This window comes from Erinaceus europaeus, chromosome 17 (genome assembly GCF_950295315.1).
Source record: "Erinaceus europaeus chromosome 17, mEriEur2.1, whole genome shotgun sequence".
Classification (NCBI taxonomy): Eukaryota; Metazoa; Chordata; class Mammalia; order Eulipotyphla; family Erinaceidae; genus Erinaceus; species Erinaceus europaeus.
Window position 1 is genome coordinate 17,663,155 of NC_080178.1, and position 25,931 is coordinate 17,689,085.

General features: G+C 46.4%; 1 protein-coding gene across 8 annotated transcripts in view; it reads right to left on the minus strand.

The window, feature by feature from the left end:
* Nucleotides 1-25,931, minus strand: part of EXT2 (exostosin glycosyltransferase 2) — a 221,277-nt gene that overhangs the window by 191,690 nt on the left and 3,656 nt on the right. For 6 of the 8 annotated variants that reach the window (XM_060176560.1, XM_060176561.1, XM_060176562.1 and 3 more), the window contains exons 2-5: nucleotides 20,425-20,482; nucleotides 18,547-19,112; nucleotides 17,058-17,147; nucleotides 9,816-9,932 (exon numbers count right to left, since the gene is read on the minus strand). In XM_060176560.1, the coding sequence (XP_060032543.1) occupies nucleotides 9,816-9,932; nucleotides 17,058-17,147; nucleotides 18,547-19,112; nucleotides 20,425-20,448 (797 nt within the window). In that variant the 5' untranslated portion in view covers nucleotides 20,449-20,482. Of the gene's footprint in view, nucleotides 1-9,815; nucleotides 9,933-17,057; nucleotides 17,148-18,546; nucleotides 19,113-20,424; nucleotides 20,483-23,104; nucleotides 23,206-25,931 lie in introns of all 8 variants that reach the window. The other 2 variants (XM_060176559.1, XM_060176558.1) reach the window with 2 other exon arrangements.

Sequence of the window (25,931 nt, forward strand, 5' to 3'; positions counted from 1 at the left end):
ACTCAATCACCAGCTAAAATATCATGCAGTTACTAGAGATCTTATATGGGAATGCCTCTTCATGTGTTTATATATGCCAAGCTTAGAGAGTAATCCATAACTGTGTGTGTGTGTGTGTGTGTGTGTGTGTGTGTGTGTGTGTGTGTGTGCCAAAGAAGAGAAAAGATGATCATCAGAAGGGGACATCAGCATGCTTTTTTTTTTTATTTTAAAAAATATTTATTTATTTATTCCCTCTTGTTGCCCTTGTTGTTTTTTATTATTATAGTTGTTATTATTATTGATGTTGTCATTGTTGGATAGAACAGAGAGAAATGGAGAGAAGAGGGGAAGACAGAGAGGGGGAGAGAAAGATAGACACCTGCAGACCTGCTTCAACACCTTTGAAGTGACTCCCCTGCAGGTGGGGAGCCGGGGGCTTGAACTGGGATCCTTATGCCAGTCCCTGCACTTTGCACCACCTGCGCTTAACCTGCTGTGCTACTGCCCAACCCGCCAGCATGCTATATTTTTATCTGAGCTCTCTAATCTGAAAAGGAGCTGATTCTTAGCTACAGCCTTCAAAAAGGCAACTAAGTAGGCAGCTGTAAAATGGAAGGAAGCGAAGACTTTCTGGCTGCTGAGTCACACCCCTGTGCTAAGTAGCTATTTCAGAGAGCCTCCACCAAGAGAGCAGGAAGGCAGAGCTGGTAGATGAGAGCAACTGGGAAGAGCTCTCCTCACAGAGTTAAGCCGGTCTCAACACCTGGTAACAAAGACATTTAGAAGAAAAGGGAATGGAGAAAGGATTTCCCAAGGGGTTGGGGGGGAGGGCAGTGCCACAGAGATCTCCCTATGAGACAGACCTACGAGCACAAAGTTCAGAGGCTAGAAGTCAAAGAGGAAACTTAGGGACACCAGATGGTAAATGACTCCCTCACTGAGGGCATGGTACCTGTACAAGGGAAAAGAGTTTTGGAGCACAGACGCTATAATGGGTCACCTTTAAAGCAAGGAGTAATAGAACCCAGGTCCCAGGAAGAAATGAAACACCTTGGGGGGAAATGAAGGGTAATTACTTTTCTCTGGGGCAAACTTATTTGGAGGTTGTTTGGGGAACACCTTCCTCATGCAGCCATAGCCAGGGAATAACTGTTCTCTGAGAAGGTTAGAGAAGGTCATGTTTAAAATCACGGAGAGCAGACAGTGGAGAAAGGGAACTCACCCAGCTAGTAATCAGGTCGCCTCCAGAAGACACACACCATAGCCAGATTGTTTCAAATCCTCAGGACTACTTTATTATTTTTTTTGGAGGGGGCAGTAATTTCTTTATATAGCTGAGATGAAAGCAAAATATGTTTCCCACACCACACAGGGGTAAGCAGATTCCCTAGAAGTCTGTTGCCCAACAGCACTTAGTCACCTGAGACCATTTGCATTAAAATTAACTAAAACTAGAAATTCAGTTTCTTGGTCACAGCCACACTGCAAGTTCTGGAGAGCTGCCTTTGACGGGTGGCTACCTGAGAACACAAAGAGAAATCATCTCTTCACCTCAGAAAGTTCTTTATGATGAAGCTAGATGGTAGTTCCAGCGTAGAAGTAAGTGGAGAAAAAGCATAGAATAGCAATTTATCAAGGAGACTGGATGGATCATATGCATAGCTGGGCCCTCACACCCTGGGCAGACCCTCGCACCCCCCATCCCTGCCAAATTGCAACTTATTGAACAATGTGCTGAATATTCACAGTCAAACATATTTCCTCTAGACACTGAAAGCTGACTCTTGGATTCTACTCTCAGCCCTAAGCGTCAACAATTTCCTTCTGTAAAAGCATTAAGTTTCAGGCTGGCAAAATGGCTCACCTGGACAGTGTGCTGCTTCACATGTTTGTGAGTCAGGTTCAAGCCCAGCCCCCACTACACTGAGGAAACTCTGAGGCTGCGGGTTCTCTCTCTCTCTCTCCTTCTACCTCACTCTCTCAATCTGAAAAAGTGAACTTGGAGATGATAAAAAAAGAAAAGAAAAAAAAAAGAGTAGACACACTATCATCCCAAACGGAGCACAGGGACTGCTGGGAATCCTTGTGGGAAAAGGCGGTGGGTCTGGAGATGGCCCAGGCGGAGCGCTGAACCCCAGGTAAGACCTTCTACCGGGAGAAGAGCAGGTGTTGGGTAGTGTGCCAGCTCCCCCTGGCTTCTGCTTAACCATATCCCTATATAGGGATTGAATTGATCCCATTCAAAGCTTTGGTCTATTTACATAAATCACTTTTACATTTACATAAAGCACCACACTCCCTCCAGGGCATTGGTGGTTTAGTGGTAGAATTCTCACCTGCTCCACCCCCTCTCCTTGTCACACCCTGATCCTCTCCTTGTCACACCCTGATCTTCCACCAGTCACTTTTCGCTCCACCCTCTCTAAGTCACATCCTGTTTCCACCCTACTTGGAGAGTATAAAAACAGCTGCTCTTCTGATTAAAGACACTTGGAAATTGCTTTCCGGCTCCGAGAGTTCCAGAGTGTATCTCCTGCGAAGTTAGTGCGTGCGGCACGAGTTCCTGATCCCTCTCCCATGCAGCAGCCTAGATCAACTCCAGTTGAGTTCTCTCCAACCCAGAGAGCACTAGCTCGGGAAGAAGCACCCTCAGGCTATCCCGGCAAGCAGGGAATAAGGCCCTTGAAGAGCTGCTTAGGCCTCTGCAATAAAGTATGGCTGGCCACCCAGCATGGACCACAGGTTCCCCCTGATGGGGGCTAGGAGACCATCTGGACATCACAGAATGGAGTGCCAGAGCAGGCTAGCAAGGGTGCCCCAATTGTGGATGGTGCCACCAAAGGTGGTAGCAATGACCATGGTGTCACCCCAGTGTGGAATACGGAAACCAACAAGGGCGAGGGAAGAAACTGCCATGGAAGGACAGTGTGGGAGCCAGGAGTCTGAGAAGGGGTGATCTGTGCAGTGCGGGGAGCAGAGGCAGCCACAGTATCTTAGTTCCTAAGAAGGGGGCTGCTGGAATAAGGAAAGCTGCTGAGGATAACAGGAGGGGAGACTTCTCGCTGTCAAGAAGGGAATAACCAACTGGGGGTGGAGAGCTGAAGTACTCTGCAGTGCTGGAGGAAAGTGAAAACTTTGATGTGACGGTTTTTTTTCCCCCCAATATACATCAATAATCAGAGAGAACGCCATCAATCGGGACAGAGAAATGAACACAGATGTTAGTATGTGGGACTTCCGAGGAGCTCTTGGGGAAAGAGAGATGCTGGGTTAGACTGCACTGTGGAGCAGCGTTGCCTGGTTTTCAACACTCAGTCACCAGGACCACGGGATCCCTGCTCTGCCAACGCTCCATTTTCAACACAAGTGTGTGTGTGGTGTGAGTGAGAGCCTAACGGCGCTCCCCTGAGCGCACACGGCCTCTCCTGGACCTGAGCGGTGGCGGATGGCATGTGCCCATTTTTAGCTTTCAGCAAACAAAACTTTAAGGTGGATTTGTTTTTCTTTGGAGGACTGAGATGACCAGTGAGGACTTTCATGTTTCCTCCCAGCCGTGCTGACATCTAAGTCAAAGGGAAATCATGCTGAGAACTTGAAGTCTCCCTCAAGAGGACTGTTTGTAAACTCCCCGTTCAGTTCCTCGTAGAGCTAAAATGACAAGAATTCCAGCTGCGGCCAACCAGCTGTGAGGAGGAACTATCAATAGCAACAATCCTCCGGCTTCCCATTGAAAAAATATTGAGAGAGATTTCTAATAAAAATAAAAACAAGGCTCTTGCTACTCTGGGTAGCCCTCCGGAGATGTGGGAATTCCCTTAAAAAGCAACTCCCACAAAGTGCAGCAAATCCCAGAGCTGCCAGTGGCCACTGCCCTGCCAGGTCCCTGGAAAGGGTGAGGAGTGCAGTGACTCTGCTTTTTCTGGCCTTTCTTTCTTTTTCTTTTTCTTCTCTCCCCCAACCCTCAGGGGATAAGAGTAGTGTTTATAAAAGAAACACCCTAACTAAGGGTGAGGCTACAAGCTGGTGGGGAGAGTGGGGGTCTCGGTGCAGCTGCAGAGGGAGGGTCCTCCCAGGTGGGCCTCATCTTTCTGCTGCTACCCTGGATGCTATGCTGTGACTCCAACTAGTTACCAAGAAGCTCCAAAGCAGAAACCCTAATGACTGAATCAAAGATTTTTTTTTTTTTCCATCTATGGAGAGAGATATATACAGAAAGGAAGAAACACACACACACACACACACACCCCAGAGCACTGTTTAGCTCTGGCTTATGATGATAATGGAGATTAAACCTGGACGCTCTAGGGCCTTGGGCTAACGTGCAACCACTGTGCAACCACTGTGCTGTCTATCACCCTGGCCAAATTGGAGACCTTAATTTCAGTCTCATTATGCAGACACATAGAAGGACTGAGTTACTGAGAAAGTATCACTAGTGTATCGGACTTTGAATCTTTGAAACTAATGAGTCAAGGGCAGGGTGGGTGGTGGTGCACCTGGTTGAGTGTACATGTTACAATGCTCAAGGACCCAGGTTTAAGCCCCAGGTCCCCACCTGCAGGGGGAAAGCTTTGAGAGTGATGAAGCATTGTTGTAGGTGTCTTTCTGCCTCTCTCCATCTCTATCTCTGCCTTCCCTCTCGATTTCTGCCTGTTTCTGTCCAATACATAAAGACAATTAAAAATGCTTTTTTAGTGGTCTGGAAGTGGTGCAGTGGATAAAGCATTGGGCTCTCAAGCATGAGGTCCTGAGTTCAATCCCCAGCAGCACATGTACCAGAGTGATGTCTGGTTCTTTCTCTCCTATCTTTCTAATAAAATATTTTTTAAAAAATTCTTTTTTAAAAAATAGAATAAAACAAAAGAAACCAATGTTTCAAAAAAATTATACTATTCACAGGTTTGGTTTTCTTCATTTTCACTAATTCTTTGCCTTGTAGTATCTTGTCTTTTCTGGATTAAATTTGAAGGGAATTAACGAATCCTAAACTAACATAAGAAAGCTAGATTATACCAGAGAGATGGGGCAAAACAGAGTTTAGTTCAGGTTGTCTTAAGAAAGGTAGAGACTAAGATAAAGCATATGTTCACATGTATCCATAAATTAGGGCAAAATATATACCTGAAAGCACAAGTACACAATAGTCTGCAGTGAGTCAGTATCAAGTTCATAATGAAACAGTGTCTACTTAGACTTAGATACCCTCCTCACCTACTTCCTATTACACTTCCCTCACTCACTCCAAAGCTAAGCTTATCAAAGCAAGGAGTATAAAAGCTGAATAATGGCAAGAGACTGGCATACTTTAACGATGACTCTTTAGTCACTATCAGGCCACCCCATCAGCTGGGGCCCTATTTGGGGAGCCCTGAGATTCCCAAACAGACATGATGGGCCTAGACCTCGAATGAATCCCTCTCTCCATTGTTACTGGTCATTGCTATCAGGAACAACACAACAGACCCCTTTGTGGGCCCTATAGGACCTTGCCCTCAACTTGGATCAACCATGGTAGAGAATGTTCCATCCTCCGAAGGGAAGCTGGACAATATACTCTATGCTACACCTGAGGAAGATGGGTCCTGATATTGGGGCAGCTTGGAACGTTCCTACTTATGACCACAGAATGTGACCTCAGATCTACAGGGATGCAGAGGTCACATAAGCTCCTAAGCTGAATATGGGCCCTAAATCACATCAAATCGATGGGGTTTACAGTCAATAATATTTATACACCTTTCCCATATTTGGGAGCTACTCTCTTCCCTGATCCAGCTTTCTGGTCCTTTTCCCAGCCATGACATCATCTCCCCAAACAATAATTAAGATCCACCTGCATATCAGATTTCAGGCTCAGGCAAAAACAAACAAACAAACTAGTATAGCTACAGGTCCTTTGGAATATAACTAAAGTATGCCTACTAGCTATCTACAAAACGGAGCCCCCCCCCCCTCCCCCCACTATTCATCTGCACTATTCCAGCCTTTAGGTGCATGTTTGGTCAACAATTTGTTTGGCGTTGTATGTTAACTCTCTTTTCAACCACCAGGTTCCAGATGCTAGCATGATGCCGATTAGACTTCCCTGGACAGACAACCCCACCAATGTGCCTTGGAGCTCCGCTTCCCCAGAGCCCTTCCCCACTAGGGAAAGAGAAAGACAGGCTGGGAGTATGGATCAACTGGTCCACGCCCATGTTTAGTGGGGAAGCAATTACAGAAGCCAGACCTTCCACCTTCTGCATCCCACAATGACCTTGGGTCCATACTCCCAGAGGGTTAAAGAATAGGAAAGCTATCAGGGAAGGGGATGGGATACAGAGTTCTGGTGGTGGGAACTGTGTGATGTTGTACCCCTCTTATCCTATGGTTTAGTCAATGTTTCCTTTTTTTAAATTTATTTTTTATATTTATTTATTTTCCCTTTTGTTGTCCTTGTTTTTTTATTGTTTTTGTATTTATTGTTGGTGTTATTGATGCCATCGTTGTTAGAAAGGACAGAGAGAAATGGGGAAGACAGAGAGAGGGAGAGAAAGATAAGACACCTGCAAACCTGCTTCACTGCCAGTGAAGCGACTCCCCTGCAGGTGGGGAGCCGGGGGCTTGAACCGGGATCCTTCTGCTGGTCCTTGCGCTTTGTACCACGTGCGCTTAACCCGCTGCGCTACCGCCTGACTCCCTCAACATTTCGTTTTTATAAATAAAAAATTAAATGAAAAAAGAAAAGAAAAGAAAAAGCAAAAGAAAGGCAGAGACACAGGTACTGGGCAGTGGCCCACCTAGTAAAGCGCACACATTATCATGTGTGAAGACCCAGGTTCAAGGCCCTGGTCCCCACCTACAGAGGTGTAGCTTCACAAGCAGCAGAGCAGTACTGCAGATATTTTTCTTCATCTCTATCAAAAAAATAAAAGAAAAAAAAAGTAGAAGAAGGAGGAGGAGGAAGTGGAAGAGGAAGAAGAAGAGGAAGAAGAGGAAGAAAAGGGGAAGGCAAATGGTCGCTGGGAACTTTGGAGCTGTTGTGCAGGCACCAAGCCCCTCACATGACCCTCGTAGTGAAAAAGAAAGAAACCCCAAGCTAGACCCAATTCTCGCTGGCTCAGCCTCTGTCTGACTCAGCACTGTCAGCAGTGGGAGCCAGTCAGTAGTCCTTGCTGTGGGCTGCCACGTGCACTGGGGTGGTTGAGCAGCATTCCTGAACACTACTCACTAGGTGCCAGCCGTACCCTTTTTTAGCTCAGAGAGAAAGAGAGCAGCCGCAGCACCCAGCTTCCCTCCGCGTGTTAGTACCATCACATGGAGTACTGAGGAACTGAACCTGGGTCCTGTGCATGACAAAGCAGGTGCCATTCCAAAGTGTCCTATCTGGCTGGCTTTCCTGCTGTGTTAGGCTTTTGAAATCTCACTCAGATTAGCATTTCCGACATGACCATATGCAGTTCAAACATGAGTGCTTGTTATACAAGTAAAGATCACTATTACTGCCATTGTATTTGAAACTCACTGAGGTTCTCACCACAGATTAAAAAGAAGAAAAATGGGGAGTTGGGCAGTAGCGCAGTGGGTTAAGTGCACTTGGCGCGAAGCACACAGACCGGTTTAAGGATCCCGGTTCGAGCCCCAGGCTCCCCACCTGCAGGGGAGTTGCTTCACAGGCAGTGAAACAGGTCTGCAGGTGTCCATCTTTCTCTCCCTCTCTCTGTCTTCCCCTCTTCTCTCCATTTCTCTCTGTCCTATCCAACAATGATGATAACAAGAATAATTACAACAATAAAACAACAAGGGCAACAAAAGGGAATAACTAAGTAAATAACTATTTTTTTAAAAAAAGGAAAACAGTTAGCTGACTGCCTATACATCCACGCTGCTGGCCCTTCATATTTACTCACACATCTAAAAGCAAAGCCAGCAAGGTGAGGGCACAGAGGACATGGTGGTTAAAATGCAGCCCTGGCCCCAGTATCACTGCAAATCCAAAGCAGTAAGGTTGGAGCACTTCATTGCAACAGGCCTTACAAGAGGTGGCAACGAGGAGTGTGGGTCCCAGTGGGAGCCATCCTGGGGGCTGGGAAAACGTCTCTCCGGCAAGTGGTAGTCTGCTTGAAACCGAAAGGTTATTAGCCCACTAAAAGCCAGGAAAAAGACTGCTAGACAATGGAGAGTGTTTGCAGCCACAAAAAAAAAAACAGTGTGTAAAGTTTACTGGAAGAATGAAAAGATAAAACCAGAGGGCTGGCCGGTGGAACACCTGGTTAAATGCAGCACATATTACCAAACACGAAGCCCCAGGTTCATGCCCCTGGTCCTCACCTTTCGAAGAAAAGCTTCACGAGTGATAAAGCAGTGCTGCAGGTCCGTCTCTCTCTCTCTCTCTCTCTCTCTCTCTCTCTCTCTCTCTCTCTCCCTCCCTCCCTCCCTCTTCTTTCCTCCTCAATTTCTCTCTGGTCAACCAAATAATATAAATAATAAAGTTTAAAAAATGAAACTGATGAAAAGACAAAACTAGAGAGAAAGACAGTGACCATTTGAGGAAAGCTCTTAAAGTACTTTAAAAATACATATTTATTTATTCCCTTTTGTTGCCTTTGTTGTTTTGTTGTTGTAGTTATTGTTGTTGTTGATGTTGTCATCGTTGTTGGATAGGACAAAAATGGAAAGAGGAGGGGAAGACAGAGAGGGGTAGAGAAAGATAGACACCTGCAGACCTGATTCACCGCTTGTGAAGTGACTCCCCGGCAGGTAGAGAGCTGGGGGCTCGAACCAGGATCCTTACGCCAGTCCTTGCACTTTGCACCACCTGTGCTTAACCTACTACGCTACCGCCCGACTCCCTTAAAGTACATTATTAAAAGTTTGGGCTCAGGAGTCGGGCGGTAGCGCAGGCGACGCAAAGCACAAGGACCGGTGTAAAGATCCCGGTTCAAGCCCCTGCTCCCCACCTGTAAGGGAGTTGCTTCACAGGTGATGAAGCAGGTCTGCAGGTGTCTATCTTTCTCTCTTCCTCTGTCTTCCCCTCCTCTCTCCATTTCTCTCTGTCCTATCCAACAATGACGACATCAATAACAGCAACAATAATTACTACAATAAAACAAGGGCAACAAAAAGGAATAAATAAATAAATAAATAATAAATAATAATAATAAAGTTTGGGCTTTATCCTTGAGGCGGATGGTAAGACTAGAGGCATGGAAACACATAGGAGGTCATTTTAGTGATTCAAGAGAGCACGAGAGCCTGGGAGTATGGGGTGGAACAACGGAGATATAGAAAGAGACAAATCTGGGGCTGGGTGGTAGCACACCTGGTTGAGCGCACAGTGCACAAGGACCCAGGTTCGAGCCCCCAGTCGAATAGGGCAAAGCTCTGTGAGTGGTGCAGCAAGTCTGCAGGTGTCTCTCTGTCTCTCTCCCTCTGTATCTCCCCTCCTCCTCTCAATTTCTGGCTGTCTCTATCCAATAAATAAATCAAGATGATAAAAAAAAAATCAAAATTTAAAAAAGAAAAAAAGAAAGAGACAAATCTAAGAAATATTTTGGATGCTGAATCAATAGGATTTATCCTTTTGTCATAGGGAGTAAAGGACAGGGAATGGCACCCTACATTTTTTCAGATTCAGAAAACTATGTGTAGGTTTCACTGCAAATCTACTGATAAGAGAAAAGTGAAGGCTGAACAGGACTGAGGAGTGTGGAGAAGCTCCCAAACTCAAGGACACTGGCTTTCAGTCAACACCAATCGCTGCAAGGCCTCATATGCTGAAACCTGACAGGGCCCCCGCCACCCCCGCCCCCCAGCATCTTACAGCATGCCTGGCTATGCTGAATGTATCTTACCCTGGTCCTTTCTCTGGAAGGTTCACTTCAGCAGACAGCGGACTATAGACAGGAATGCTGACATCGTAGCCTTGCCGGTATGTCCATGTAGAAAAGCCTCCACCAGCCAACAGAGCCCTGAAACCAAGAGTTTTGTCAAATAATGAGAAATACAACGCTGAGTGAAGGGATTGGGAGGACTTGAGTCTTAACAAGATCAGCAGCAGCTAATACTGATGCATCACTTTTCTGCAAAGACACTGTGCTAAATGCGTTACATCCACATCTCCCGGACACAAGCTCCATTCGAGCCCCGGAGTCTGAAGCAGTCTCTCCTTACTTTCCAATCGTAGAGCCACCGCACCCCAGAGGGACACCCTCTGAACGGCTCTTCTGCTCCCCTGTTCAGATCCCACCCACCTCTTTCAAAAGTCATACTCTCGTCTTAGGACACATTTATAGTAGCCAGAATGACAGACAGCCAATCGTCTCAGGAAGGCTGGCTAGGGCAGTCATGTAGGAACCCACTGACCAGAATGTCAGGAGAAGGGAGGAAGGAGTGGTGACAGCAAAATATTTTATCTCGTGCTGCATTGGCCCTACCCCTCTCCAGTCCCTGCCTCAGCTGTTCTTTGTACTGTCGTCCCGAAGCTACAAGTGACTGACATGGCCTCCATCAGCTCTCATGGTCCACTCTAGCTACTTACTAGCCCTATTCCCTGAACAGGAAGCAGAATTCAGACGGGAACCTGTGTTGCTTCTCTTGCAGTGTGCGTGCACTGGCTTCTATTCTCCTAACTAGGAAGCTGCGAACACATTGTTTCGATTGGATCCGGCAAGCTGTACAATGATGCTTCATCAGAGAAAGGAAGCAGGTGTCTGTCACACCAACTTGTACTGTTTTCTGTCCCTGGGGCCCAAAACCCATCAAAATCATTTAGCAAGGCCGAGTTTTGCCAATTCCATGTGCTGCACAGCCTGAGCCAAAATGTCTGTACTGAGAAACCACATTTTTTTTTCTTTTTTTTTGCAATGATGATTGCTGCCAATCCCCTCCCTGGCCCCGACGACAGCCTGCATTCCCTTCTAACATGACCGGTTGGAGTTCAAAGATTTTTCCAAACCACCCCTGGAAATCCCAATCTGTTTGTGTAAGCTTTACGAAACCAAGAGCTGGCGAGGGAGGCTAATGTGCAGCCTGCAAACCTCTCCAGCTGCCAGTCGACTCTGTAAAACTTAATGACCATCCTTAGGACCAACATACGGTCTTATTTTTCCTGATTAGCATTCTGCAATGAATCCATCCAACATGAATTTGGGTGGGTTCCATGGCTGTGATGGCAAGCAGACTGCATGCATGGGCCCCCACGACCTGTGTGAGAGAAGTAAACACAGATCCAATATCCAGGCACCAGACGAGCTAGGTAAGCCAGGTAGAGGGTGATTAGGTAATTACACCTGCAGTCCCAGAGGAGAGGGGTGCGCATAGCTGTGGAGACTGGAAAGAGGGATAGATTACAGCAATTTTTGCTGTTACTCTGTCCCAGAGGCCCCAAGCTGTTGGTTTCTTTGGGGGGGGGGGGGTGCACTGAGTGTAGGTAGGAAAGCATACAGTCAGAAGCGAGCCTTCTGTCATGGATCAGACATGTGCAATCTCCATTTGTGATCAAGGAAGGAGGCAAGAGTGCAATTAGTCAGAGGGGCCTCAACAAGCCCTGCCACCGGCAAGACTTCACTGTTAACACTATGTCTTTTCCTGCCAAGGCTTCCATAACGTTCTAATGGAGCGAATGTCGCAGGCACTCCCAGCCTCACAGAACACGTGTTTCACATTGACTGAAAAGTGAATTTCTAGAGAAGTACATTCTGTTTTCTCGTTAGCTATCCCAAAAATCAGAGATAGGCTCCAAAGCTGTAAGAGACTAAGTAGAGAACTTGGAAGTAAATGAAAAGGTAATAATAATAGTTATGGGCAGAAAAAAAATAGCATAATGGTTATACAAAGAAACTCTCATGCCTGAGGCCCCAGAGCCCCAGGATCAATCCCTAGCACCACCAGAGCTGAGCAGTGTTTTGGTAAAATAAATAAATAAATAAATAAATAAATATAAAATAAATAAATAAACAAAAATAGAGGGACAGGTGGTGGCGCACCTGGTTGAGCGCACACACGTTATAATGCGCAAGGACCTAAGTTCAAGTCCCCGGTCCCCACTTGCAGGTGGAAAGCTTCATAAGTAGTGAAGCAGGGCTGCAGGTGTCTCTCTGTCTCTCTTCCTCTTGATCACCCCCTTCCCTCTCAATTTATGGCTGTCTCTAGTGAATAAATAAAGACAATAAAATAAATAAATAAATAAAATAAACAAAACACAATTTAAAAAAGCTGACTACATCAGATTCCTGGCAGATTGCATGCTAAGTCACACACTCTGCACGGAAATATCCTTTTACAGTTCGGCTCTACTCAGGGCGTCCTAACTCTAGGATACCTGTCACCCAGTCTTCTTCCCTCTGTCTCACGTATTCCACTGCCCCGGCTCTGGACATACTCATGCTTCTCCTAGCTGAGTACTCACAGTCCCACACACAGTTCAACTACAGTTTGCCCTTGCTGTCTTTACAGCTATGCAGGAAGCACATAGGGAAACAGTCCAGTTGGGAGAGTGGGGGGCTCAGCTGCCTCAGGTTCCCAATGTGAGCCCCGGTATTGTAGGTACCAGAGTGGTGCTCTGGCTTCTCTCTTTCCCCTAAATTTCTTTCTCTCTCTCTCTCTCTTTCTCTCATGTCAGCCAAGTAAAAAATAAATAAACCTTTAAAAATAAAACCACGCAGACAATCAGGGCTGCAAATTTCTCAAGTATAAAATATTTGTATTGCGGGAGTCGGGCTGTAGCGCAGCGGGTTAAGCGCAGGTGGTGCAAAGCACAAGGACCGGCATAAGGATCCCGGTTCGAACCCCGGCTCCCCACCTGCAGGGGAGTCCCTTCACAGGCGGTGAAGCAGGTCTGCAGGTGTCTCTCTTTCTCTTCTCCTCTCTGTCTTCCCCTCCTCTCTCCATTTCTCTCTGTCCTATCCAACAACAAAAACAATAATAATAACTACAACAATAAAACAACAAGGGCAACAAAATGGAATAAATAAATAAAGTAAATATTAAAAAATATATATATTTGTATTGCTGGGGCTCGGTGCCTGCACTACAAATTCACTGCTCCTGGAGGCCATTTTTTTTCTCTTTTGTTGCCCTTGTTGTTTACAGTTACTATTATTGTTGTTGTTATTGCCATCTATGTTGTTGGATAGGACAGAGAGAAATGGAGAGAGGAGGGGAAGACAGAGAGGGGGAGAGAAAGACAGACACCTGCAGACCTGCTTCACCGCCTGTGAAGCAACCCCCCTGCAGGTGGGGAGCAGAGAGCTCCAACTGGAATCCTTAAGCTGGTCCTTGCGCTTTGTGCCATGTGAGCTTAACCCATTGTGCTACCACCCGGCCCCCAATTCTTCTGTGTTCTGTATGAAAGCACAGAGTACAGCGCTAGAGACACATGGTTAGAGCAGTAAGTCCGCCACCTGTATTTCTCAGTGAGGGAGTGAAAACAGAGGCTAAGTGGAAGCCTAATTTCACATTACACTCCTTATGCATCTGCACCTCTTAAAAACTTATCCCAAGAAGGTAGATGGGTATCATGTGTATGATTTTTTTTAAAAAACTGAAAAGGAAGTACAAACAGGCTTAAATAACATCTAAAATATATTCACCAAGTAGACATTTCCTCCTTTTAGTTCCTGCATTTCCCTGAGTGGAATGACTCTTGAAGTACCTAGCATTATGGACTTCAGGCGGTCCGGGAAGCAGTCTAATCTAGCCCATCGGTTCTCTAATTTCTGAATCATCTGATAATACCGTAATACTGATATAAAAGCCATTCCATGCTAGTTGTTTTTTGCCTCCTCTGACTCCAGAAGCAAAGAAAAGGGGTAAGAAAAATTAACAAACAAATCTACTATTCCTAACCCCAACCAGAAGGCCACCTACATTCCAAATCAAAGTTCCTCACATGCCAAGAGAAAGTAGATAAGATTGCTAGAGGATTCCCTTAATCGCTTACGAAAATATATGCACGGGGAAAATGATTTCACATCCCTGATCCCTAACACCTCAGCAGCAGTAAGAACTTACACTTTCTCCTGACTACTTGACACTTTCCTGCAGAGAAATGAAACTCCACTTAACATGTGCGCTTGATAAAAACAAAATCCTTCCCCCTTGCGGACAAATACCCCAAGATGTCAGCAGAGTGAAATGCCCCCCAAACAAAATTAAGCCCTTCTTAAAATAATCCCAACCCAGCAGGTGAAGACGACTAAGCATTCCTAACAGCTCTTGTCCTTCCGTTCTCCGCTAAATATTTCACTTTCCCTGCACAACTAAGCCCATAAAACAGTAGCCCACTCAAGAGCACAGCCTCATGGGGGCTGAGAGCCAATTCCCCTGTATTTTGTGGGATTCTAGGCTATCTGTGTGCTTCTGCTGCCCTCTACTGTCCACAGCGGTGTCTACACCAAAGCTGAGGAGGGGCTCTGGGGTGTCTGTCTAGTGATGATTGTAGTTCCAGATAGAAGCTCAATCCTTTGAAAAAAGAGGACTTAGGTTTAATCTTCTGGGGAAAGGCAGGACAAAGTACAGATTTTGCTAAGTGACAGTGTTAAGAACAGAGCTGGTCTCAGGCTGTTCTCTTACCTTTGTCAGTAACAGTCACTTTGAGAGTAATTGGATCTGCTTGAGGCCAGGTAGTTACGTGCTCACTACAGTGCTTATAGACCCAAGTTCAAGCCCCCTGGTCCCCACCTGCAGGGGAAAAGCTTCACAAGTGGTGAAACAAGGCCGCAGGTGTCTCTGTTTCTTTCCCTCTCTATCTCCCCTGCCCCCTCTCAATTTGTCTCTGTCTCTATCCAATAATAAATGAATTTAAAAGATTTTTTTAGTAATAAAAATTAAAAAATAAAAAATAAATAAAATATGTTCTTCTCGGTGAGGGAGATAGCGTAATGGTTATGCTAAAAACTCTTATGTCAGGACCAGGTGGTGGTGCAACTGGTTGAGCACACATGTTAGTGTGAAAGGACCCAGGTTTGAGCCCCTGGTCCCCCACCTGTAGAAGAAATGCTTCCTGAGTAGTAAAGCAGGGCTGCAGATGCGCCTCTCTCTCTCTCTCTCTCACCTCCAAGGTTATTGCTGAGGCTCGGTGCCTGGACTCGAATCCACTGCTCCTGGAGGCCATTTTTCCCTTTTGTTGCCCTTATTGTTTATCGTTGTTGTTGTTATTGCTGTCATTGTTGTTGGATAGGACAGAGAGAAATCCAGAGAGGAGGAGAAGACAAAGGGGGGAGAGAAAGACGGATACCAGCAGACCTGCTTCACCACCTGTGAAGTGATCCCCTCCGCGCAGGTGAAGAACTGGGGGCTCGACCAGAATCCTGTACTGATCCTTGCGCTTTGCACCATGTGCGCTTAATCTGCTGTGTTACCTCCCATCTCCACACACACACACACACACACACACACACACACACCTACCCATCTGTCTCTATCACTCCTTTCCCTCTCTACTTCTGGCTATCTTATCCAATTAATTTTTAAGTTTTTAAAAAAAATTTAAAACACTCAGGCCTGAGGCTCTAAAGTCCTAGGTTGAATCCCCTGGACAATAATCATAACTCAGAGCTGAGCACTGCTCTGGTGAATAAAAATAAAAATCAGTCTCCTCTACATGAATTACTACATCACAATCCTATACCTTGAGTATTTCTTAGGACCCTGTGGTCCTGGGTCCATGCTTTGCACTTTCCTGAAAGCTATGATCCAAGTATTAGGAAAGGATCTAGTCAAGAATCCTGGCATCTCATAGCTGTGCTTCCAGTCTCCAGACAAAGTGGTTCAGTCAACACACAAAGGGTCAGCCAATACAGTCAGCAAACTCAAAATGCCATCCTGCCACTATGGCCGCCCCCTTCCACAACTATTTGAAAGGTTTTCTTAGGAAGAAAAGACATGGGGATGGGGGTAGGGGGTAGGAGAAGGAGGAGGAGAAGGAAGGAAGGAAGGAAGGAAGGAAGGAAGGAAGGAAGGAAGGAAGGAAGGAAGGAAGGACCCTACTGCCTGAAAGAAGAGTAAATGGAATCAGAGTGTCCTCACTTCCCCTTCACTGTAGACTTGGGCTGTGACTTTTACACATCAGTGCCCTTTCTTCCCCAATAAGCTGTGACTTTACTTTTGGCAAAAAAAAAAAAAATCTCAAATTAGCTACTCTCTTCCCTGATCCAGCTTTCTAGTCCTATTTCCAATTCTGACACCATCACCCCAGACAATATCTTTAGTCCACCTGCATGTTAGCTGTCAGGAGCAGACAAAAATTAGTAATGTCATAGGCCCCTTGGAATATACCTACAATGACCTACTAGCTTTTTCCAAAATGGAGACCCCAAATCTCATCTGCTATATTCTTGCCTTTAGGTTCCTGATTATTAAACAATTTGTTGAGCTTTTTCAGACACCAAGTTGCAGACGCTACCATGAAGCTAACCTGACTCCCCTGGACAGACGACCCCACCAATGTGTCCTGGAGCCCCACCTCCCCAGATCCCTGCCCCACTAGGGAAAGAGAGAGATAGGCTGGGAGTATGGAGCAACCTGCCAGAGTCCATGTTCAGTGGAGAAGCAATTACAGAAGCCAGACCTCCCACCTTCTGCACCCATAATGATCCTGGGTCCATACTCCCAGAGGGATAAAGAATAGGAAAGCTTTCAAGGGAGGGGATGGGATACAGAGTTCTGGTGGTGGGAATTGTGTGGAATTGTACCCCCTCTTATCCTATGGTCTCGTCGATATTTATTTTATAAATAAATTTAAAAAAACAACTCCCAAATTCACAGGTAGTAGGCACAATACAGTCCCGAACCAGGCTTTCGTGGTCAGGGGTGCTGTGCTCAAGAGAACAGGAACCAGGCTAAGGAGGAAAAGTAAGCTTGTCAGATGTTACGCTAAAACATCAGCTCCAGCTGTTTCCACAACAGATCTAAGCAGCTACTTCCCAGCATGGGGAGGAAAATGCCTAGAACAATCTCTGTTTCCATGACCTACTCCAACCACAGTGTCTGTCCTAATGGGCTTGGGAATCTTACTTCACATGAATGAAAGGGCCTAGCGCTTGCTTAGTTAATCCTCAGAAATCCGTCACAGGGTTTGGCCCAAGTACACATACCTGTCTCTCGGGACATCCAGGGCAGTATTATAATCTGGGGGACCTCCAGGCAACATGTTGAAGAGCAGGTGATTTGTACCTCGATCCCACCTATTTAAAAAAAAAAAAAAAGTAAACAGGTAAGAGAATGTACATACATGTTGACTGTGCAGGAACAAAAACTCAAGCGTCAGTTCCTGGGTGACAAGCCGCCTGTCTCCCCAAATCAAAACAAAGCCACATTTGAGGTGCACAAGAGTGAATTCCTCCAAGCAACCCCAATAGTATCTCAGGGGCCAGCCGGGTTCCTGGAAAGGGAGAATGGGTGGCTATGGATTCCACACCTGTGCACTACAGAACTGCTTGTAAAAACAAAATCCGTGGGCTGGGGAGATAGCATAATGGTTATGCAAATGACTTTCATACCTGAGGTTCTGAGGACCTTGGTTCAATCCCCAGCACCACTATATGCCAGAGCTGAGCAGTGCTCTGGTCTCTTTCTTTTTCTCTACATCTTTCTCTCTCTCTCTCTCTCTCTCTGATTAAAATAAACAAAATATTTTTAAAATACTCCTAAACCATCTGAAAGTTCAGTCATGCTAAATAATTTTTTTTTTAAAAAGGTGACAGAAGGCTACATAAGTGGTCTGGGAGGTGGCACAGTAGATTAAGCATTAGACTCTCAAGCATGAGGTCCTGATTTCAGTCCCCAGCAGCACATGTACCAGAGTGGTGTCTGGTTCTTTCTTTCGCTCCTCCTATTTTTCTCATTAATAAATGAATAAAATACTTTTTTAAATACATACATATATATATATGTATATATATATATATATATATATATATATACACAATAGAACATTCAGGAAACGGAATACTACACAATCCTTAAAGTTACGTAGTAGAATATCAAATATTTTGGAGCTATATTTATGATACACTGAGAGGAGGAAGGCAGGAAAAGAATACATATTGTATGTTCAGAGGTATGTATTTTTATACGAAAGTGACTGGAAAAGTCAAAATATTAATGGGGATCTCAGAGAGGCAAGATTCCTCTTACATTCCTCTTTTTGCTTCCTTGCATTTTCAGATTTTCTCCAGTAAACAGCTACCGTGCAAATAATCCAGAGAGGAGCGTTTAGTCTAAAAGGAAAGATGGGGGTGGGGGGGCAGCTGAGGGAGGTGGCTTCATAGCTGGAGCACAGAACTTGTGTGCCTGCAGCCCTGGTCCAACTCGATCCCAGGCAGTGCCTATGCCATCAGGGTGCTCTGGTTTCTTTCTCTCTCTCTCTCTCTTTCATAAAATCAATCAACCAACCTGTAAAAAGAAAAGGGAGAATACGGGAGGACAGGTCGTCCTTTTTGAACTTTAAGAAGCTGGGGACCCAGAGCCGGGGTGCTGCTGGCTTGGCTGCCCTCGGACCCTGATGCCACAGCGAGGGTGTCCCGCCTGGAGCCGGCTCAGGAGTAGGGACACCCCCTTTGCCCTGCCCCCTGCAGGACACACCTGGAGAGCTGGGCCAGCGCCTGTGCCGTCTCCTTGATGCGCAGCGTGTTCTGGTTGAGCACGTCGATGGACGGGACGAAAAGGCAGGCCCGGCTGATGTCGTCTGTGTAGTAGTCGCTGTCCGAGATGGCCGTGAGCAGCTCGTTGTACTCCCGGGAGATGGTGTTGCCGACGGGGACACCCAGGTCGTCCACGTACTTCTTGAGGGCGTAGATGTACACCTTGATCTTGTTCTTGGGGTTGAAGCCACAGCGGTAGACGTCGAAGCACGTGTGCATCCTGCAGCTGAGGTCACCCCGCTCGGGGACCGGGCTGTCGGCCGGCAGGTGGACCACCGGCACATCCCGGATGCTACGCTTCTCCACATTCCAGTCGCTGGACGACTCAATGGAGTGGGGCCAGAACTGAAACATGCCAGTGGCGATGAGGCCCAGGAGGACGATGGAGAAGAGGGTGATGTAGTAGATTCGGTGCTTGGTCTTCATTCTTGGGATGAGGGCGGGACCCCGGATATTGTACTTGACCGACGCACACATAATGACACAGACAGCCTCTTCCTCACGCTCCTGGTGACCATGGGCGAGAGGGAAGACAAAAGAAGTACTTAGGGACCTGGGTTCAATCCCAGGCACCACCATATGTCAGAGCTGGGCAGTGTTCTGGTCTTTCTCACTCATAACAGTAAATAAGTCTTGGAGAGAGAGAAGTACTGATTGTGGCAAATGACCCCTGAAAAAACTGTTGGACTTAAAAAAAAAAATTTCTTTGCCTGAAGAGGTTTGATGAAATAATGAAAATGAATCTTTTATTCTTCTTATGGACATACATTTACATATTTGAATATACAGTCTCTGAGATGCTTAATGTTCATATGAATTATTTCATATAAAATTAATACATAATGTAAAATATCACTCCACTATAAATTTACAGTCACTTGAAAAGCAAGCCAGTCACTGTGGGGATATAACCAAGAAAGAAAAATTGGAAGTGAAATCGCTAAAGAGAGTTGTTTCACTTTTTTAAAAAAACAGTTGCCTAACATGAGCAACACTTCCTTGTGCAAACTGATGCCTGGCTTCCCATAATCTGCTTTCACTAGTCTAGGACTCTCTTGGGCACCTACATGTGCTGAGAAGGAAACAAAGAAGACAGTGCAGACCCTTCTTCAGAGGGACTTCAGTTCTACAGCAGAAAGGAAGACATACTGGACTCTAACAAAATGTCAGATGTAAAACAATCGCTCAGGAAGTATCCTGAAAGTGACGGGGGATGACAGGTAATAGAAAAGACAAGAATCAGCATCGACTTTGAAATAAGATAAACATTATCGTACAGCAAAGGTGGCAGAAGACACAAATAGGTGAAAAGAAGAACTGGGGAGAGTCAAAGATGGGTGTCAGTGATTCTACCCATTGCCACTTTTCCTAATCAAAAGGTAGGGCTCATTTCCCTTCCCTTCCCTTGAAATCAGACTAGCCTTGAGACAGGCTTTGCCCAAGAGAATGTGGCAAAGTGACATTCAAGGGACTTTGAGTCCCGGCATTAAGTGGCCCTGCTGCTGCTGGCATTTGTCCTCCTGAATTTAGCTGCCGTGCTGTAAGTAGCTACAGGAAGTGGGGAAATCCATAAAATATTCAAGAGAGCGTCTACCATTTCTGGGCCGAGATTCTAAAACAAAATACCAAAAAGTGTAAAATGAAAAATTCCGTGTTACCATTAACTTCCGTTTGTCAAAAAAAAAAAAAAAATGCTCTAAGGATGATATTTGGGGGTGAAAAAAGATTTTTGTAATACATAGACCTAGTAAGAACTAAGAGTCAAAAGCTCCAACAGAGTAGGAAAAAAGTAACAGGGCCCAGTTGGTGGTACACCTACCTGTTTAGGCGCACATGTTACCATGTCAAAGCCCCAGGTTCAAGCCCCAGGTTCCCACCTGTAGGAGGGGAAGTTTCATAAGCAGTGAAGCAGTACTCCAGGTGACTCCCTGCCTCTCTCCCTACTTCCCTTCCCCTCTTGATTTTCTTCTGTCTTTATCAAATTAATTAATTAAAACAATCACAATGACAATTAACCTCCCAAAATGAACAAATGAAAAACAAAATTAAACAAGAATTTCACAAAAAAAAAAAAAAAAAAAAAAGGAACCAAAACCAGACAGACATATGAAAGGGGAGAAAAAAAGTGGGTTCTTATTAATGGTTGGGGAAAGCAAAACTGCAGTGAGGACTCCTATGCCAAGGTTGGGCAAATCTGACAGTCCAACACCAGCCAGTGTTGGCAAGGACGTGGAGCCACAGGAACTCCCTTGGCAGGAATGCGTCCTGACTCCAGAGTCCCAAGGAGTTGGCAGAAGGGCTGGAAAGAGGCCAGGGCTGATAGCACAGAGCATCACATTCCCTCTCTACCTGTCAATTTCAGCATGTGCGCTCAACCAGGTGCACTAGCACCCAGCCCTCTCTACCTCAATTTCATTCCCCTCCACCGCCAGCATCCACCCACCTCCCCAACAAAAGACTGAGGTAGGACGGGGTGCTGGTAGTTTCCTTACATGAAGGGTAACTTCAGAGAGCTGGATTGACAGAGCAAGAAGAGAGACAAGAGAACCAGGGAAAGTCAGCAGGGAGTGTTATGAAGCTGGCTACTGCTTTGGCCAACAGGAGCTCTTAGGGCTGCACCGAACCCTCCTAAGAGCCATGAGGCCCACAGAATGAGCAAGCCCTGTGCACTACTGCCCGAGGGATGCCTGAGGCTACCATCAGCTTAGACTCTGCATTAACAGCCCTCTGAAGGTCAGGACATCATCCCCTCTTTGTGCATATAGTCAGGGTGACAGACGGCTGCTGCTCTTTCTGGGAAAGGCTGAGTTCCATGTCTAAATTTGCAGGGAAGCTGCAAAGTCCTTCAATGAGATCCAGTCTCCCCCTCAGTCCAAAGACTATGGGTGTGAAAACTGACTCAGATGTGAAAATTTGGAGATGCATAATGACTTTTCCATAGGGAAGCTGACATCAGCTTTCTACTTGCCAGCTACTGGTTTTTATTTTTTATGTTTTCCCTAATTCGACCCAGTCATGCAATCTGCTAGTCTACACTGTCCTTAAGAACACCATGCTGGGGGGGGGTCAGGCGGTAGCATTGCGGATTAAGTGCACGTGGCGCAAAGCACAAGGACTGGCATGAGGATCCTGGTTCGAGCCCCCTGGCTCCCCACCTGCAGGGGAGTCGCTTCACAGGTGGTGAAGCAGGTCTGCAGGTGTCTGTCTTTCTCTCCCATTCTTTCTTCCCCTCCTCTCTCCATTTTCTCTCTGTCCTATCCAACAACAACTACAATAATAACTACAACAATAAAAAACAAGGGCAACAAAAGGGAAAAATAAATAAATAATAAATAATAAAATTTTTTTTAAAAAAAGAACATCATGCTGTTAGCATCATCGTGAGTCAGGACACAGCCACTGCATGCTGGGCCTTCCTGTCCTTTTGGGACATGGTGTCTGCCTTGCCTCTGATGCTAGTGCCACCACCCTGCTATTCCAGAACCCCACCAGCCTCACTAATGACGGGGAACCCGGTGGTCACATGTCCTGCAAGCAGTCCAAGCCTACAGAGGCCAGCCAACCCTGAGCTTCTCAAAGGCACCAACCATGTCGTCAGTGACCACAGTAGACGCTCCCAGAGACATGGGCAGGCTGTCCTTCTCTCACCTCAAATCGTGCCTCATTCTTTCATTCTCTCTTTTATTGCCACCAGCGGTCATATTCTTCTTTCTCTCTTCCTTTCTTCCCTTCCTCTTTACTTTCTTTCTTCTTTATTTTTAAAACATTTGATAGGACAGAGAATAACCGAGAAGGGAGGAAAAAATGAAAAAAAAAGGGGGGGGGAAACACCTGTAGCAGTGCATCACAGCTCATGAAACCCTCCCCCACCCCACAGCTGGGGACCTGGAGCTTGAACCCGGGTCCTTGTGCACAGTAATGTGTGTGCTCAACCCGGTACACCACCGAGCAGGCCCCTCCTAAGCTGGTTCCAAATGTCCATCTCTCTAGACCTTCTGATTCTCCCCACCAAGACGGCTCTGGCACCTTCACCCCATTTACTGTAGGTTGGGGTTTCTCAACTGTTGGGTACTATGCCAGCCCCCCCCCCTTAAAGCCTCTGTCTCTAATCCTGCTTAACTACGCACCGCCATGCCTGCAGGGCATTGGTTTAATCCGGCTGGTTCATACTCTCTTTTTGCTTCGCCCCCTCCCTCTCCTTGTCACACCCTGATTTCCACCACTCTTTTTGCTCCACCCTCTCTACCTCACATCCTGTTTCCACCCTACTTGCGAGTATATATACAGCTGCTCTTCTGTTTTAACACACTTGGGATTGCTTTCCAGCTCTGAGAGTTCCAGAGTCTATCTCCTGCAACGCTAGCTCGGCACAAGTTCCTGATCCCTCTCCCAGGCAGCATCCTAGGTTGGCTCCAGTTGAGTCCTGTCCAACTCAGAGAGCACTTGCTCGGGAAGAAGCACCCTCAGGCTATCCGGCACTCAACCTCAATGCTACTGACATTTGGGTCCAGATAATTTCTTTTTGTGGTGGGGCTGTTCAGTATCGTGTAGAAAATTTAATAGCACGTCTCATCTCTGTTCAGTGGAAGCCAGAAGCAACCTGCAGATGTGGAAACCAAAAATATATCTTGGCACTGCTAAACTTAGGAAGGCAAAAATAACCTCCTAAAACCCATGGCCACTGTTGCATCCAAGCCTCAAGTAGCTGGTTGTGGTCAGGAATACTGAGCAAACGTATCGGCAGTCTCTCCCGTCCAGCTAGGCACTGCCCGGCTCAGGGAACTCACATGCCCTCCTTATTCACTCCCACACATTCTCCCCCAGTTCCTGCTGGGTCTTAAAAGCCAGGCTCTGTGGCTTCTTCACTACAAAAGTAAAAGTGCTCAATAATCTGTGGTGAATACACTTTGACTCAGTAAGTGCAGCAAGCAAGTTGAAAGACCCAAAAAAGACATCATCACGCACCTAGTCAGGTATTTTCTACTTAAGACTTAGACACTCTCCTCTCCTACCCAGCCCCCCACCACTTTACTTCCGTCAGTCACTTTAAGTCCAACCTTGTCAGGTAAAGTAAGGACTACAAAAGCTAAATAAAGGCAAAAGACTGGCATACTTCAATGATGGCCCTTCTGGTCATTACCAGGCCACCCCATCATCTGGGGCTCTAGTCAAGGAATCCTTGGATTCCTATATAGGTATTAGGGGCCTAGATCTCTAACAGATCCCTCTCCCCATCATCACTGGCCACTTCCATCAGAAACATCATCATAAGCCCGCTTGTGGGCCTCTCCAGGACTTGCCCTCAGTGTAGAGCAACAATGGTATGAACTGCCCCACTCTCCAAAGGGAGGCTGGGTCAGCCTTCTCTGCCACTCAAGGAAGACTGGTCCTAAAATGAGGGTGGCCTAGAATGTTCCCAGCTGTGACCACCACAGACTATGAGATTAGACTGCCAGGGGCTCAGAAGTTACAGGCTCCTATGCTAAATAGGAAATATATATGGGCTCTGGGTCAGATCAATAGACTTTACAGCTAATGGTATTTATATACTTTCCTTGTATTTAGGAGCTACTCTCTGCCCTAATCCAGTTTCCTAGGCCTATTCTCAACTCTGACACCATCTTCCCAAATAATAGCTTTAATCTACTTGCATGTTAGCTATAAGGCTCAGGCATAAATTACTAAAGTCATGGGCCCCTTGGAACACACAAAAGAAACATTGTAGTTTCTTCCCCGATGAAGACCTCTAGTTTCATCTGCTCTGTTCTTATCTTTGTGTTCCTGTTTATTAAACAATTAGTCCTGCTTTATATCTTACTGCCTCTTAGCCATCAGGCTGAAGCCATCCTGACTTCCCTGGGCAGATGACCTCACCTCCCCAGAGCCCTACCCCACTAGGGAAAGACAGAAACAGGCTGAGAGTATGGCTTGACCCGCCAACATCCATGATCAGCAGAGAAGCAATTAAAGAAGCCAGACCTTCCACCTTCTGCACTTCATAAAGAAATTTGGTCTATACTCCTAGAGGGATAAAGAATAGGGAAGTTTCCAATGGAAAGGATGGGACGCAGAACTCTGGAAGTGGGAACTATGTGGAATTAATTATTCCCTGTTATCTTACAGTCTTGTTAATCATTATTAAATCACTAACAGAAGAAGGAGAGGAGGAGATTGTTTCCATGGTAGCGGAAGCTGCACTTCCTCCTGCAGCAAAGCTAAGGAGGGGAGGGCAGAAGAGGGGAAGGGAGGCAGATCTTGAAGGGGCCGAGCACCATCTTGCTAGGTGTCTGCCTCAAGCAAGGTCTTTGCTCTGTGTCCAGGCAAGGGCAGGTTGCTCTCCTCTACAACAGAGAGCTAGATAGATACTTCTGCTGGCCCTAAGAGAATGTGGGAGTTGAAAGTCTTCAAGTGTCTCGCCCCAAATATCCCCCTCTTGGTGTCCCCTTTCCTGCCACCACAGTCGCAGCTTTATCTGAGACAATCAATCAAGGCTGGATGTTCAGCTTCCTTTGGCGTCTGGCCACAGCCATGGTAAAACTCCAGGCATGCCACAGAGCCTTCCCTCTTGCTGCCTGGCACTCAGTGTGTCTGAGTTCATTCTGACTCGCATAAGGGAGAGAGCAAGATCCTTAGCAGACCGGGGTCCGCACAGAGAAGAGAGCTGAAGCCCCTGCAGTGGCCAATTCTTACCCACCTGAACCACAGCCCAGCCCACCACGGGCAAGAGTCTTGCAGTTGTGATGCTAGAGAGTACTAGGGGTTGTCAGCACTTCACCAAGTGCCAGCAGAGGGACCTGTGCCAGCTGTCAGCTTAGGGTAGTGGCCTGCCTGCTAGAGCTGCTTCCAGTGCAACTGCCTAGGCTTCTATTCTGTCATACTAGGACACACACCACACACACACACACACACACACACACACACACACACACACACGTGGGTACAGGTGCCTTGCAGAAGTTAGAGTACAGAAGTCAGAGTGAGAGACTAAGGGAGGAGGGAAGGCCAGTCAGGGGGAGGATCACTGCCCTAGTTATAACGCTGAGCTAGGCAAACAGTGTGGAGTTTGAGTTATAGTGATAAGTTCTGATAGTCTTTCTTGCAAGCATGTCCAAGGAGGTGGGGCTGAGGGGTGGATGGGCACTTTTACAGATCAAATATTCTGTACCCACGCCTGCCTATTTCCCCTCTCTCATCATCCAGCCCACAAAACACACCCCAAGAACACTACTAGTGCACCCACATAAACACATCCGAAGAACTCCATTACGATGCCAGCCCCTGCCTTTATCATAGCCCCTGCCTGGGCTATGTAGGCCTTGTCCCTTT